Genomic DNA, 14,535 nt, shown 5'->3' with positions numbered 1-14,535 from the left:
ACGCTGGGGTCCCCTAACCCCTTCTAAGCCCACCCTCTCCTTTCACCCTGCTGTGGTCATCCCTTCCCAGGGGCACATGGCCAGTGGCTGACATTCCTCAAGCTGAAGGGCGTGATAATTTGGGACATGAATGATGTCTTCCTTATCTTTGCCCGGCCTGGTGCCTGTCACAGCGTCAGCTCTCAGAGGCTAGGTGTCAAATTCAATTCCTGACTTTAATGCCGTGGTATTAATGACACTAAATCTTTCTCGATGCCTCTTCCCTGTAGCTTGTTTTCTTCAAAGATTTGTAATGAAACCACCACGTTTCCTTTTACCTCTTGTGAGACACTCCTAAACCCCAATTTTGCTTCCTGTCCAGTCTGTATAAGGCTATCAGTACACTACTCATTAGACTGCCTCTCCAGAGCACCAGAATGTTTTTGGCTGGAAAAAAGGATGTGGACAAAAGAGAGTGGGGGTGGGGGGAGTCACAGGGAAGACTTCCTCACCCCCGAGCGACTCTGACTTTCATCTGCTGGCTCAGAAATATACTTTCTCTGCACATTGTCTTTTGTTCCCTTGTTCCTTGGCTGTCATATTATGGGCACTTATTCCATCTCAGGCAAGAACAGAACACTTGACAAGCAGCATCTCATTTAAGCTTCAAAAGAATCCTACCAGGTAGGCATTACCATTCAGTTTCAGAGACGAAGACAAGGAGACTCAGAGAGGTGGAGGATCTCATCCTCATAACCCCTTACCCCCCAACTTGTGGAACCACCTTCTTTCCACAGAAATTGTGCTGACCAGCCCAGAGGTTAGGACGGACCTTAACACTACTCATGATGAGATGTGAGGTTGTGTGGTTGACTGCATTCTGAAACATCACTTCCCAAGCAGCCCCATCCTCCAGCCCCTACCATCACACCAGTCAGTGTCTGGCAGGCTGTTCAACCTCTCCTGGAAGCTCACATACCTACCTCTGCAGGGGCCTGGGCAGCAGCATTGTCTTTCCACTTCTCACCCGCGTGGGAAGCCAGGGCCTGAGAGGACATTCCAGAGCCTGGGCTCCTGGGTGCCAGGTGGCCCTCACACCTCCCGACTTGCTGCAGCTGCTCCTGCTAGTGAGAAAGGGTCCCATCTGGGCACCTGTGCCCACCCTCAGCTGACTGCTTCTCAGTTTGAAGACATCTTGCCCCTCATAGTCTGCCAGAGCTAAGGACCTAATCTTTGCAACATACGTACATGCATGCATACACACACGCTTGTGGGAAGTGAGCCTGGAGTCTCTATAACCAGATCTGTTTAACTCTTGGCTCCATTCCTTACAAGCTATGTGGCTTTAGGTAAATAAATTCAACCTGATCTCCATTTTTCCCACCTGCAAAATTGAGAAGGCAAGATCTACTTTATTCAGTGATTTTGATGACTAAATATATGAATGCTTGTAAGACACTTGGCATGAAGTGCTTGGCTCAATAAATGTTAGCCATGACCATTATTACTTGTCCAGAGGTCAGAGCGGTAGCAAACTTGGCCATCTGAAGTCCCCCAAGAACCCCAAAGTAACTGAAAATGCCTCTGAGTGGAGACAGTCATCACAAAGTTCATGTCCTTTATTCTGGGGATGGTGATGCCCTGCCTTCGGCTATCACCCATACAAAGGCATGTAAAATATGGCAGCTGATAATAGCAGCTGCTGGGACACAAGAGAAGTGACAGCTGCAGGGGGAGAAGGCTGTGGTAGAGCTACAGACTCAAAGCACAGCTGTCTGAGGTCACTTAGTGGCCTGGCCAGCAGCCCTGCCTGTCTCCAGACCCCCCGGGGACCCCTGCCTTCCCATACTGTGCAGAAGTGCATGCCCTGAGGCACCAAGAAGAGATCAATGAGGGTTGATATATCAGCTTAAGGTAGTAGGGAACTGTGCGAAGTATTTAAAAATATGTATATTACCAAAAGGCTTAAATGTGCTTTAAATTCTTTGGTGCCAAAAAGAACAAGTGTCATTTCCCTGTGACATCCTTTGTTAGGAAAAGCTGGATAAATGAGTCACCTAATGAGCAGGACTCCCTAGGCTTTTGAGGAAGATCAGATAAATCTCGTTCTTGGAAAACATCTGTTCTTAGAGGAGTCTTGTTAGTTCTTAGAGGAGTCTCGTTAGCATCTTAGGCACAGAGCCCGAGTTGGGTGAAGTAAGCGGGGCAGTTGTGTGAAAGACAATCCCAAGAATGTCAAAATGGCCTGGGACTAAGGTGCTGCCCCTGCTCTCTGCTTGCCTGGGAATTCTGACCTTTTTTTCCAGGCCCTACTCAAATGCCACCTCCCCCAGAAAGCTTGGCATGGTATTTGCTTCCTGACATCAAGTGCTCCTGTGCTTGGCTTGCCCGGGGCTCATCAAGGTTCTGCCAGTCCTAATGTTGGAAAACCTCCTTATTCTAATTTCCCTTCTGCCCCTGTCACTCCAGCCCTGAGGCTGTCCCGTGGGAGGACTCTCACCTGCCCTTGAGGGATCACTTCCTGCTGGGAGCTCCGAGCATCCTCTTCACCATCCTCCTCCAGGTCATCGAGGTCAGATTCGCCTTCAGCAATGGGCACACAGACCCATATGTTAGGATTGGTGATGAAGTCGTTGTGGTCGTCCCTGGGGCCTCTGGACACCGGAAGACCTCCAGGGCTCCCCACAGCTGCATGAGCAGCAATGTGGTTCTCAGCTTTGGAGCTGGAGAGTGGGAGCTTCACCACCAGCTGGGGTTCTGTCTTGGGCCAGGGCAGCAGACAAGGCCTGGTGAAGAAGCTGCAAATGGCCTTCCTGGTACGATGGCCAAAAGCCTGGATCCGTGCCAGGGCAACCTGCAGGTTGTTCACCTCCCCATCTTCATCTGGAGCTGCAAGGTTGTCAGCGCTGAAGGAGTTCAGCAGCAGGGCAATGAATAGGTTGAGCACCTGGAGAGAAGGAGTGGAAGCAAAGATGGCTCGACCAATGAACTGACTCCCTCCATAGTCTGCCAGGTTGGCAGATGGAGGGCAGGACCGCCACACCTGGGCCTCTCCCTGCCCACCCAATGTGCTTTCCCTCTTGGGGGAATGGACATTTTGAGAGCCACTGAGGAGAGTCTTGGGGATGTCCCAAGTGACCTGCCTCATGTGGACAAGGTTTGGAAACACATTTTCTGCCATAGAGAAGGATCACCCTGCCGAACCAAGGACATTCAGGGATAATGGAGAGGAACATATATGGGTCTGCCCTGGGACCATTGTCATCTGCCAAAGCCCTGGGTTCTTTTCCTCACTCTGGGATCCTGGGCAACCTCCTTTCTGTTTCCAACTTCATATTCTTCCCCCATGAGCAGGGAGTGGGGACTCCCTCCCTTCTGGAATGGTTGTGAAGAGGAAACTACCTTAGGGCTGTAAAAGTGCTCAGAAAGGGAAACTTCCTGCCTGAGGGTTAGGAGCCCCTGTAGCTCTGCAGGCATGCTGAGCTCAGCCTGGAAAAAAGGATCTTCTGTCAACCCCCTAACTCAGGAATGGGGGCGGGGAAGGCATCTCTGGCTCCATGACCTGGGTTGGAAAGACTGAGAAGTCTGAATTTGTTATTTCATCTCTCCTGGTTTAGCTTTCTTGTGTCTGTAAAACTCTTACAGGAAAAGAATCCAAGTTGGTTGACTTTCAGGGCAGTCAGAAAAGGGCTTCTGAGGGTCCATATGTCCCCCTACAGTAACCAGCTGGTACAGCAAGGGTGCCCAGAACCACAGTGGGTGGGGGTAAGCTGAGGGCAAGAGGCCAGCTAGGATAGAGAAGGGGTGCTGGGCCAATTGGGGCTCCCCCAAATGTGGGAGTGGATCTTGTTATTGACATTGTGGCATTGGATGTTGTCCATGACCCAGCTTCTCTCTTTCATCTTGTCCCATCGTGCCCACCCTCCTGCTCATAGCTAGGACCTATGTCACTTAGAGAAATCAGTCTGCTCTCATGCCCTTAGAGAAAAATATCTTTTGAGACCCCCTAGAGTGGGAAAGGAAATTTTTCTTCAACAACTAACAGCTAACATTTACTGAGTTCCTGCTGTGGCCTAGGCAATTTGCATATGTCATCTCCTGTAATTTAATATCCTGGGTAAGCCTATGAGCAAGCATTATTTTCTTGATTTTAAGGAAATTAAAGCTGGAGGAGATTGTCTCTTGTGCTAGGTCTTCCAGCCTTACTAGTGGTAGAGCTGGGATTCTAAACAGGTCTTTCTACCCCTCTGCTATGTGCTCATGCCAGCAAGTGAAGTAACCTCCCAAGGGAGAGTTCTTAGAACATGCCCCACATGACTTTGCAAAGTTTGAAGACTTACAGTCCAGGAGGCATGATGGGGGCATAAAAATGTGCAACTTCAAAGCTTTTTAGAATAACCCAGAAGTTTCCTCAATGGCCCCCAAGACAGTGCCCTCAGGGGGGCTCAGCACTTACCACCAGGTTCCCTAGCACCATCACTGTCAAGAAAAGGATGAGGCATATGGATTTCTGGCCAACTTCCATGCAGGCCCACATGTTCTCGATCCACTCTCCACACAGGATCCGGAAGACGATGAGGAAGGAGTGGAAGAAGTCATGCATGTGCCATCGCGGCCATTCTTCATTGGGTGCAGAGATATTATGCCGGTTGTCCCGGTAATTATCCCCAAGTAGCTGCTTGCCCACCAGAGCGAAGACAAAGACAATGATGGCCAGGATGATGGTGAGGTTCCCCAGTGCCCCCACCGAGTTCCCGATGATCTTGATGAGTGTATTTAAGGTTGGCCAGGACTTGGCCAGCTTGAAGACCCGCAGCTGCAGAGAAACAGAGACTGTCAGGTCCTGGCTGCAGTTCTCATCACCTTTCATCTCCAGTCTTGACCCGAAACCAAGGGTCATGGAGGAGCACAAGGCAGCTCATTTCATTAAGATGGGGGTGCTCCCAGGAAGCTGCTTTTTGAGACCTTTCTGTCATCAGTTACTCAAAGATATGACCAGCCTTCTATGGGTCCTCATGTACCAACATGCTTCAGCAACTGTGGCAGTCAGGAGTTTTATAGTGGGGTGGTGGTCTTGCCTTATGTATTCTATTTTGTAGCCACAGACTTCCTGAATGTTGGCCTATTCTATGGGGGTATGATGGAACTCACAAATAAATGAAAATGACCCGCTTTTGACCAGAAGTAAGCTTAGCCTTCTGCAGGGAGATCAGGACCCACCGTATTTGAGAGGTATTGGTGAATCATATCTTAGGGCATTTCTCATCTTGGGGCCATGGACAGCTTCTGCTGCCACCACCAGCTCTGAAATGGCAAGTATATGATTTCATGGACCCAGCATTCACATGTTTGTTTAGTTGGCTAACCAAACTACTCACGTCATTGAATGTCACCCACGCATATGCCTGGCTCTGTGTGAACCTGTAGGGTGTACAGAGAGAGATGTGTGGGCTCCTGCCCTCATGGAACTAATGGCTTAGTTATGAAGAATAGGCAAAGATCCAAAGAGCCTTCATTATAAACCCGAATGTGCTAAGTCCCACAAGGGAGCATAAACACTATGCATATAAATGTGTAGACAGTTAAAAAAATACATTTGTGTGGTTCTTTAATTTATTAGAAAGAAATATCTGGGTTCTGCTGTCATGGGTATTTATGGAGAACCTAGCAGGAGTGTAGCTCTGGCCTAGAGGTTAAGATGCAATGCTGAACAGAACAGAGCAACAGTAGGTTTAGAAGTCACACAGCAGTAAGCCCTAAGGGAGGTTTAATCCTCTTATACAGGAAGTTCCATTCCCACTTCTCTTTGTGATGGTGGGGGAAGGGGCATGCAATGGTCTATGTTCACTTTAGACCCAACCTGGAAGTTATTCTCCTCATACTGGTAGCAGAGCCTAAAACACCAGTTTCGTAGACTAAACATAGAGGCAGCACATAAGCCCAAACAAACACTGAGCATTGGAAACTACATGGAGCCGTTTTGTGGAGGGTATTGGGATAATGCCAAGTTTCCTTAGCAACATCATTGCTACAGGTTTCCACTCTCACAGTAAACTCTGGACAAGTACAAAGGCAGAGATTGGAGTAGGGCCCTTGTGGGGCATGACTGGGGACAGTGAGGGACACAAGGGCATGCTTACTGGCCATAAGCAAAGGACTGGGCATTGACTCTTGCCTTAATCGAATCAAAGTTTCCACTGGTTCCTTAGTTAGTTGGGGTGGGGGTGGAGAGTTTAGAAATTAATATTAGAGTCCTGTTAGGTAGCAATTTGTTGTCCATAATTAAGCTTAGGTTAAACTGCAAGCAAGTTGTGTGTAATTGTCATTAGAGGGCATGAATCGAATGGTCCTCTATGAATTCTTTTATTGTCTTTACAGAAGCCAAGAGAACAAGATCCCTTTACTTGCTGTTCTAGAGATATCTGGGATTGGGGGCCCCTAGTGTTAGCTATCAGTCAACACACAGTTACAGAGTGCCTGCCGAGAGCTGTCTGGCTCTTGTTGGTGCCTAGAGTGAGTGGTCCAGGAGGGCAGCCCCACATGCATCCATGATTCCTGAGAATCTCACCTCCACCCCCGTGCAATTGCTTTCTCTACACTTTGCCCAGCTTAGCATTACATCAAAATGACTTTCTTTTTTTTTTTTTTAAGATTTTATTTATTTATTTGAGAGAGAGTGAGTGAGAGAGAGAGAGAGCGCACAAGCTGGGGAGAGAGGCAGAGGGAGAGGGAGAAGCAGACTCCCTGCTGAGCAGGGAGCCCAATTCGGGGCTGGAATCCAGGACCTTGGGATCATGACCTGAGCCAAAGGCAGGTGCTTAATCGACTGAGTCACCCAGGTGCACCTCAAAAAGAATTTCTTTATAATATCACATAAGATTTATAAATTGTTGCTTTTAAATGCTGCTGAATATTGCTTCACATTTAATTAACCATTTCTCTAGTTAATCTCATAATACAAAAACTTCTATTTAGAGGGGAAAAGACTGGAAGGAAATAAACCAAGTTGGTAACATGGACATATTTGTATGGAAATATATCCAAATATCTCGAATCTTAGAGTTAAACTTTCTTTATATTTGCAACTTACTTTAATTAAGATGCTTTACTTTTAGAATAGAATGAAAAGTAAGTCTAAAGGTAAGTCGTTCCTCTCCTGGGGAGGTCACCACTTGGTGATGAAGTGGGCCTTATGACAAATTATCAATAGACAGGGTAATATGGTAGACTATACTGGATCCCCCTTGGGTTTTCCTTTCCATCAAAAAGTTATTAAAAATGCTGGATAGGGGTGCCTAGGTTGCTCAGTTAACTGTCTGCTTTTGGCTCAGGTCATGTTCCCAGGGTCCTGGAATTGAGCCCCGCATTAGGCTCCCTGCTCAGCAGGGAGTCTGCTTCTCTCCCTCCTTTTGCCCCTCCCCCTCTGCTTATGCTCTGTCTTTGGCTTTCTCTCTATCAAATAAATACATAAAGTCTTTAAAAATGCTGGATAATAAAATCTAAGGTGCATTGATGATCTATCAATAAAGTAAGTAAATTCTTTATCCAAAAATTAAATAAATATGGGAATTCAGATATATAAACAGATTGTTGAAGCTAGCATTTTCTCTGAAGACATTTGCTAAACCAAGTGAATCTAGCATAGGTTTTAATGGTCTCATGAAGCATGGAGAGCAGGAAACTTATCCCAGGGCCTGTCTAAGGTAAAAGGTCTAACAGGAATTTCTCCCTCCTTTAAGACTAGATCCCAAAGAGCTCTAACTTCCATGTAAAGACAAACCAGAAATAAACCCAGGAGAATGCCAGGAAAATTAAATGTCTGGTCCAGGTAGAGGGTGGGAAACTGACACTGAGAATTTGGACCCCAAAGTGGTGCTCACACAGGATTTTGGCTAGAATTCACACTACTAAGTTATTTCAACCTGATAATTTAATTTAGAGCAAACCTGCAAAGTGCCTTGCCGAAGTGAATGCAAATACTTTCTGAAGAAACCAGCCTACATCCCAGGCCTCAAAGCACCCCCACCCAAAGGTGTCTATGAATTGCAGTAAAACAAACAAATACATAATAATGAGGCATCACGAGGGATTGAGATCAAGGATGTGTATGTGGAAACCACCATTCAATTTCCTTACGTAATAAAATTATTAGCCAGAGATAACAGTATAATTAGATATAATATGCTTAAAGAAATAAAACACAAACTGGAAGATATGTGAAGAGAATAAGAAACTATAAATAATAATAAGTTTTGAAAAATAACTAAATAGAATTTCTAGAAATGAAAAATATAACACAACATTAAAAAACTCTATGGAGGAGTTTCACATGAGATGTGATACAGTTTAGGAAAGAATTAATGAATTGAAGATATATCAGAAGAAATTATCCAGGAGGTAGCCAGAAAGACATAGATGGAAAATATCAAAAAGGCATAAGAACACAGAGAATAGAGTGGGAGAGTTTAATACACATCTAATAAATTCCAAGAGAAGAAAAAGAGTGGTGTGGAGGCTAGATTTGCCCATAGAATGTCTAGGGACTTTCTGGAACTGAAGAAAATCACAAATCTGTAGATTCAAGAAATCAAAGAATTTTAAACATTATAAATGAAAAAATAAATAAACCCATACCTAGACACATGCTAATGAGATTACAGAACAGCAAAGACAAAGAGAAGATTTTAAAAGCATCCAGAGAGAAAGGAACAACAGTTAAATTGAAAGCTGATTGCTCATGAGCAACAATAGAGGCTAGAACACTGTGGAATAAATAATATCTTCAATGAACTGAGATAAAATAACTATCATCTATCAACTTCCTTTACATTCATTAGAAGTTGTTCTTAAAGACAAAGGCAAACTAAATGGCAAATTTCAGATAAATGAAACTGAGAGAGGTTCCTGCCAGAAGACACCCACTTAAAGAAATTGTAAAAAATCTACTTCAGGCAGAGGAAAAGTATCACATGCAAGAATGTAAAAAAAGCAAGGATGTGCTAAGCATGAGGGTGAATCTAAATAAGCATTGAGTGGATACAACAATTAAGTCTCATGGGGCATGGCAGAGACTGACTATATGGTCACCATTCTCTTCTGCTCCTCTCAGACACAAAGGAAGACTGTTTTCCACCTTTAATTGCAAATAGTTGAGGTCATGTTATTGGATTCTGGCTAATGGAGTGCAGATGGAGACAGAAGTAGTGTATGCTACTTTCAGGCATAGCCATAAAACACCAATGCACTTTCTCATCCCCTCCCATGGCCACTGTAGAGGTCACCCATTGAAGATGGTGACATCATATCATCCTGAATCCCTGAGTCACTCCATGGAGCAGACACTCCAGGAGAACTTTCCAGCCAGCACTGAATATGTTGTGAAACAGAAACCTCTATTATGTCAACTCACAGATGTAGAGATTGTCACAGTAACTAGTTGTACTTATCTTGAGTAATGTAGAAACTGGTACATTGAAAAGAGCTGTTGCCATTCCAAGACATCAAATGTGTGGCACTGGCTTAGTGGTCATGTTGTGGACAACAAGAAAACTGATATAAGAAGGCTCAGAAAGTGCTGATCTGTGTTGCAATGGCAGAACTATTGCCTGTGATAATTCTGGGGCTGATCATGAGCCTCATGGGCCAGTAGCCCTAGGGGAAGGGTTTATAAAACAGAACCTTAGTATTGTGGGTCAGATGTAGATGGTTACATCTGTCAAGCTGTTACAAGAAAGAGATGAGCTTATTGAATATTTGGCTGATTAATAAGAAATAAAAGGAAATAGAATCCAGAAATTTAGAGCCTTGAAGTTTTAGGAAAGTATACTGTTTTAGATCCCAATCAGTTAAGCAATAGGATTAAGTCTTTAAGTATTGAAGACCAGTTAAATTTTTCAATTGAAATGAAGCAAATCTTAGCAAAGATTCTCTAAATGCCCTAGCCACCATTTGAGAGCCACCAGTTTAAAGAGAAAGGCATGGGGATAAGAAAGCAAAGAAAAAAAGAGGAATTGAGAACTTTGTCACAGACCACAGAAAGGTCTGAAGCCACCTAAGTTTTGAAGGAATTGCATTGCAAAAGAAACCATGAGCCCTGATTGAAAAAGCCTTTGACTGTTTAAAGCTGAAGACAAGCCTTGGCCATGTTTCCACAAGCAGGAGGCAAGCTTTGAAGATTATACAGACCTTCCTTGGATGTGGCAATGTCACTACTTGAAAGAGTCCCACCTGGAGCTGACTGGCTTGCACCAGAAGATGGCATGAGTGAGAAATAAACCTTGATTGGGTTAAGCTATGGAGTTTTGGGGATTATTTGTACAACAGCTAGAATTATTTATCATCGATTAAGTCACATAGCTTTTTTAAAACAAGATAAAATTAAAATACTTAACATAATAGTAAGTTGGGAATTATTTATGATTGATTAGATCATATAGCTTTTTAAAAGCAAGATAAAATTAAAATGCTTAGCACAGTAGTAAATTGGGAAGGGATAACTGGAGTGAAAAGTGGTCTTGGAAAGTAAAGGTCTTAGCTAACTTTTAACTTTAATTAAATAATTCCTAAGGTAACCACTCAAAGAATAAAAACAGAGAGGTTTGCAAACCAATAAAGGAGAAAAATGGAACAGGAAAAATAAACAGTCCAAAATAAACCAGGAATTGAGGAAGAGAGGGGGAGCCTGGGTAACTCAGTTGGTTAAGCATCTGCCTTCAGCTCATTTCATGATTCCAGGGTCTTGGGAGCAAGCCCAGCAGGGAGCCTGCTTCTCCCTCTCCATCTCCCCCACCACCACTGCTCATGCTCTCTCTAAATAAATAAATAAATAAATAAATAAATAAATAAATAAATAAATAAAATCTTAAAAAAATAATTGAAGAAGAGAGTACAAAAATACTAGGACAGATGAAGCAAATAGAACCCCAAAATATGATAGACACAAATCCAAACATATCAGTATTCACAATAAAGTAAGTGGGCTAAATGTTTTGGTTAAAAGACAAAGATTGGATTGTCAGAAGTAAATAAGAATCCAAAATCTGACTGTATGCTATTTACAAGACTCATACAAAAATCCTAAAGGTATACAAAGGTCACAAGAAAAAGGATGGGTAAAGATACATCATGCAAATTCTATATCAAAAGAAAACAGGGTTATTTAATTAATAGGAGGCAGATGAGATTTTTTTTAAGGCAAAAAGCAGTTTTAGGGAGAAAGAAGGTCAACTCTTACTGATAAAAGTTTCACTTTACAGGGAAGATATAACAACTTAAAATATGTATGCATTTAATAACACAGCCTCAAGATAGAACCATAAGGAGAAACAGACCATGCCATAATCATAGTGGGAGATATTTTTATACACTACCATCTCAGTAATTGCTAGAACAGGCAGACAAAAATAATCAGGGATTTAGAATATTTGGACCACACAATGAACTTTCTTTACCCGATGGATATATGCAGAGTATTGTACTCTACAACTGCAGAAGACACCTTTTCAAGTGAATAAGGAACATTTTCAACATGCTGGGCCAAAAGAACATTACAATAAATTTCAAAACATTAAACATGCAGTGTATGTTCTCTGACTATAATACAATTAAGATAGAACTCGATGGCATAAAGATAACCAGAAATTAAAAACCATGCTTCTAATTAACCTTTGAGTCAAAGAAGAAATCAAATTTGAAATTACAAAATATTTAGACCCAAACAACAAGGAAAATTCTACATATTAAAGCAATTCTTAGAAGGAAAAGAAGTCTTCCATGAATATATTGGAAAGGAAAATAGGTTGAAAATTCCATCTTAAGAAGTTAGAAAAGCGTAAAATATGTAGGACGGAGGATATAATTAAGCAAAGATGCAGGATTGCTTCAAAGAGAAAACATCAATGAAGGAGAGGAGACCAATGAGCTGAAAGTTGGTTCTTTGAAAAGACTAATTAAATTGAGGACCTTTGGCAAGGCTAATAAGAACAAACGAGAGAAGGGGCGCCTGGGTGGCTCAGTTGGTTGAGGGACTGCCTTCCGCTCAGGTCATGGTCCCGGGGTCCTGGGATCGAGTCCCGCATCAGGCTCCCTGCTCTGCGGGGAGCCTGCTTCTCCCTCTCCCACTCCCCCTGCTTGTGTTCCCTCTCTCGCTGTGTCTCTCTCTGTCAAACAAATAAATAAAATCTTAAAAAAAAAAAAGAACAAACGAGAGAAAACACAAATCAGCATTTTTAAAGAAAGAAAAGGGTAACATAAGTGCAGGTGATATAGACCCTTAAAATATAATGGCATAGCACACACGACTTTATGCCAAAAAACTTAAAAATTTAAATAAGGGAAATTTTTAGAAAAATACAACTTACCAAAACCAATTTGAGAAACAGAAAACCTGACTAGTTCCACAGCCAGTAAGAAAATTAAGTCAGTCATGAAAAATCTTGACCTCAAATAGCCTCATTGGTGAATTCTACTAACCCTATAAGGAATAAGTAATTCCAATCTTACCCAAAGACTGGATGTAGAGGAAGAGGACTACTTCTCACCTCTTTTTATGGAAATTAGCACAACCTTGATACCAGATGCAAACACCTGGCAAGTGCAACGTAGGAAGGAAAATTACAAGCCAAATATTACTCATCAATACAGATGAAAAAAATTTAAGCAAATTATAAGCAAACTGAATCTTCCATTGTATAAAAAAATGTATCATAATCAAGTTGGGTTCATCTGAGGAAGGCAAAGTTGATTTAACAGTAGAAAATCAATTAATATAATTCACCACTTCAATGCATTAAAGGACAAAAATCATTTGATTATCTTAATACATGCAGAACAATTGTCTGATAAAATTAAACATCCATTCATGATAAATATTCTTAACAAAAGAGAACTTCCTAAACTGATAAGGTTTCTTTTTTACCTTAAAAAAAAATATTAGACCCGGTGAAATATTAAAAGCACTCTCTTTGAGATCAGGAAAACATCAGCAAGAATGTCTGCTATTAACACTTCCTTTCAACAGTATACTGGACATCCTAATCATCACAATAGTGTAGTTAAAAGAACCAAATGTTATAAGCATTAGAAAAAAAAGAAACAAAACTCACTATTTGCATATGATATGACTGTGTTAAAAAATTTAAGAGATTATATGGATAAATCAGAATTAATAAGAAATTTCTGGATACAAAAGTACTAAGCAGCAAAATGTTAGCAAAAAAAAAAACATTCAGAAAAGGACATTTAAAAAGAGATTTCATTTATAATAGCATAATGAACTAGGGAATATTTAGGAATAAATCTAACAAAAGATAGAGAAAATTCCTTATGGAAAAAATTATAAAGCTTTAGGGAGAGATTATACAACTATTGAAAGATTAAAAAAATGGAAAGTGTGTGTTTTCATAGGTCAGAAGACTACATAATGTAAAGGTTGCATTTCTTCCCAAATTGATGTATAAATTATTACAGTCCCAATAGAAAGAACAACAGTTTGTGTGTATGTGGGGGATGTAACTTGGCAAGTTGATTCTAAAATGAATATATGGAGGTGCAGGGGCCAAGATATTCTTAAGAAGTAAAACAAGATGGGTTACTTGCCTTACAGATACAGATACCCTCAAAGTAATTGCAGTACTTAAGACATGTGGTATAGCTACAAGGACAGACCAGTGGATGCATGGAGCCAGGATTTCAACAGTGGGAAGTTAGGCAATGTACTTTGAGAGGGAGCAAAAAGCAAGAAAGAAGACACAGAATTTTCATTTCTTCCTTCTTTCCTTTTTTTCCTCCTTTCTTTCCTTCTTTCTTTCAGTCAGCAAGTGTTTATTGAGTTCCTACTACATGCTGGGCTTTGGGATAGAATGGTAGACAGAGGGAATATTTGGCTTTAGTATTTGCTAGGGTTTTGCCAAATGCAAAAATGTGAAGGGCTAGAGCCAAAAGGTGGTTGAGTTTCTTTCAAGGGTATAGTAATACTGATGGAGCATGGTATCTTAGTCAGGTAATGAGAAATGGGTAGATGGTGGAGGAGGAGGACTAAAGGCCCCCAGGAAAGCATGGGGTTAGTGGCCGTAGTTAGGGAATGGTGAGATGAGCAGCATGTCAGGATCAGGAAGGTGGGGGTAGAGGGACTGGTGCCTGGAGAATTCTGTAGGCCTAGGCTATGGAGTAAACCTGCCTATTTGTGGTTGTTTGAGAATACAGGCTTCTTGGAATTGGCAAAAGAAGCATGTAGACTTGAAAACACCAAGCTTGTATTTCTCCAAGCGTGCCAAAAATGTTCGTATTTTAGTAGGAAACTAACTTCAGGCCCTCCCAGGGCATAGGGAGTTTGGAATCCTGCTCCCTCAAAGTTTGTGCATGCGTGTTGTACATGGACCATCAACTGGTGGCCTGCCTCTTGACATCGTTTTCTAGATATTTAGAGAAATCTGTCCTTCTAAAAATGTCCTTCTAAAAATCTGTCCTTCTAAAACACTAAAAAAAGTGTTTTAATTCCTATCTTCTCAAGTTTCCAGGTTACAGGTAAAGGGCCCTGTAAGCCCACTATGCCCTTCT

The 14,535-nt window shown here is 42.1% G+C and overlaps 1 protein-coding gene across 3 annotated transcripts in view; it reads right to left on the bottom strand.

Annotated features, from left to right (window-relative positions):
- Positions 1 to 14,535, bottom strand: part of SCN10A (sodium voltage-gated channel alpha subunit 10) — a 91,620-nt gene that overhangs the window by 24,794 nt on the left and 52,291 nt on the right. For 2 of the 3 annotated variants that reach the window (XM_045863746.3, XM_045863748.3), the window contains 3 exons: positions 4,436 to 4,795; positions 2,480 to 2,926; positions 963 to 1,103 (listed from right to left, as the gene is read on the bottom strand). In XM_045863746.3, coding sequence (XP_045719702.1) covers positions 963 to 1,103; positions 2,480 to 2,926; positions 4,436 to 4,795 — 948 coding nt within the window. The remainder of the gene's footprint in view (positions 1 to 962; positions 1,104 to 2,479; positions 2,927 to 4,435; positions 4,796 to 14,535) is intronic. The other variant, XM_045863747.3, reaches the window with a different exon arrangement.

Source organism: Mirounga angustirostris, unplaced genomic scaffold, assembly GCF_029215605.1.
Source record: "Mirounga angustirostris isolate CCGP_5_RB_7025 unplaced genomic scaffold, mMirAng1.0.hap1 SCAF_1, whole genome shotgun sequence".
NCBI lineage: Eukaryota > Metazoa > Chordata > Mammalia > Carnivora > Phocidae > Mirounga > Mirounga angustirostris.
This window is presented reverse-complemented; position numbering and strand designations above follow the sequence as displayed.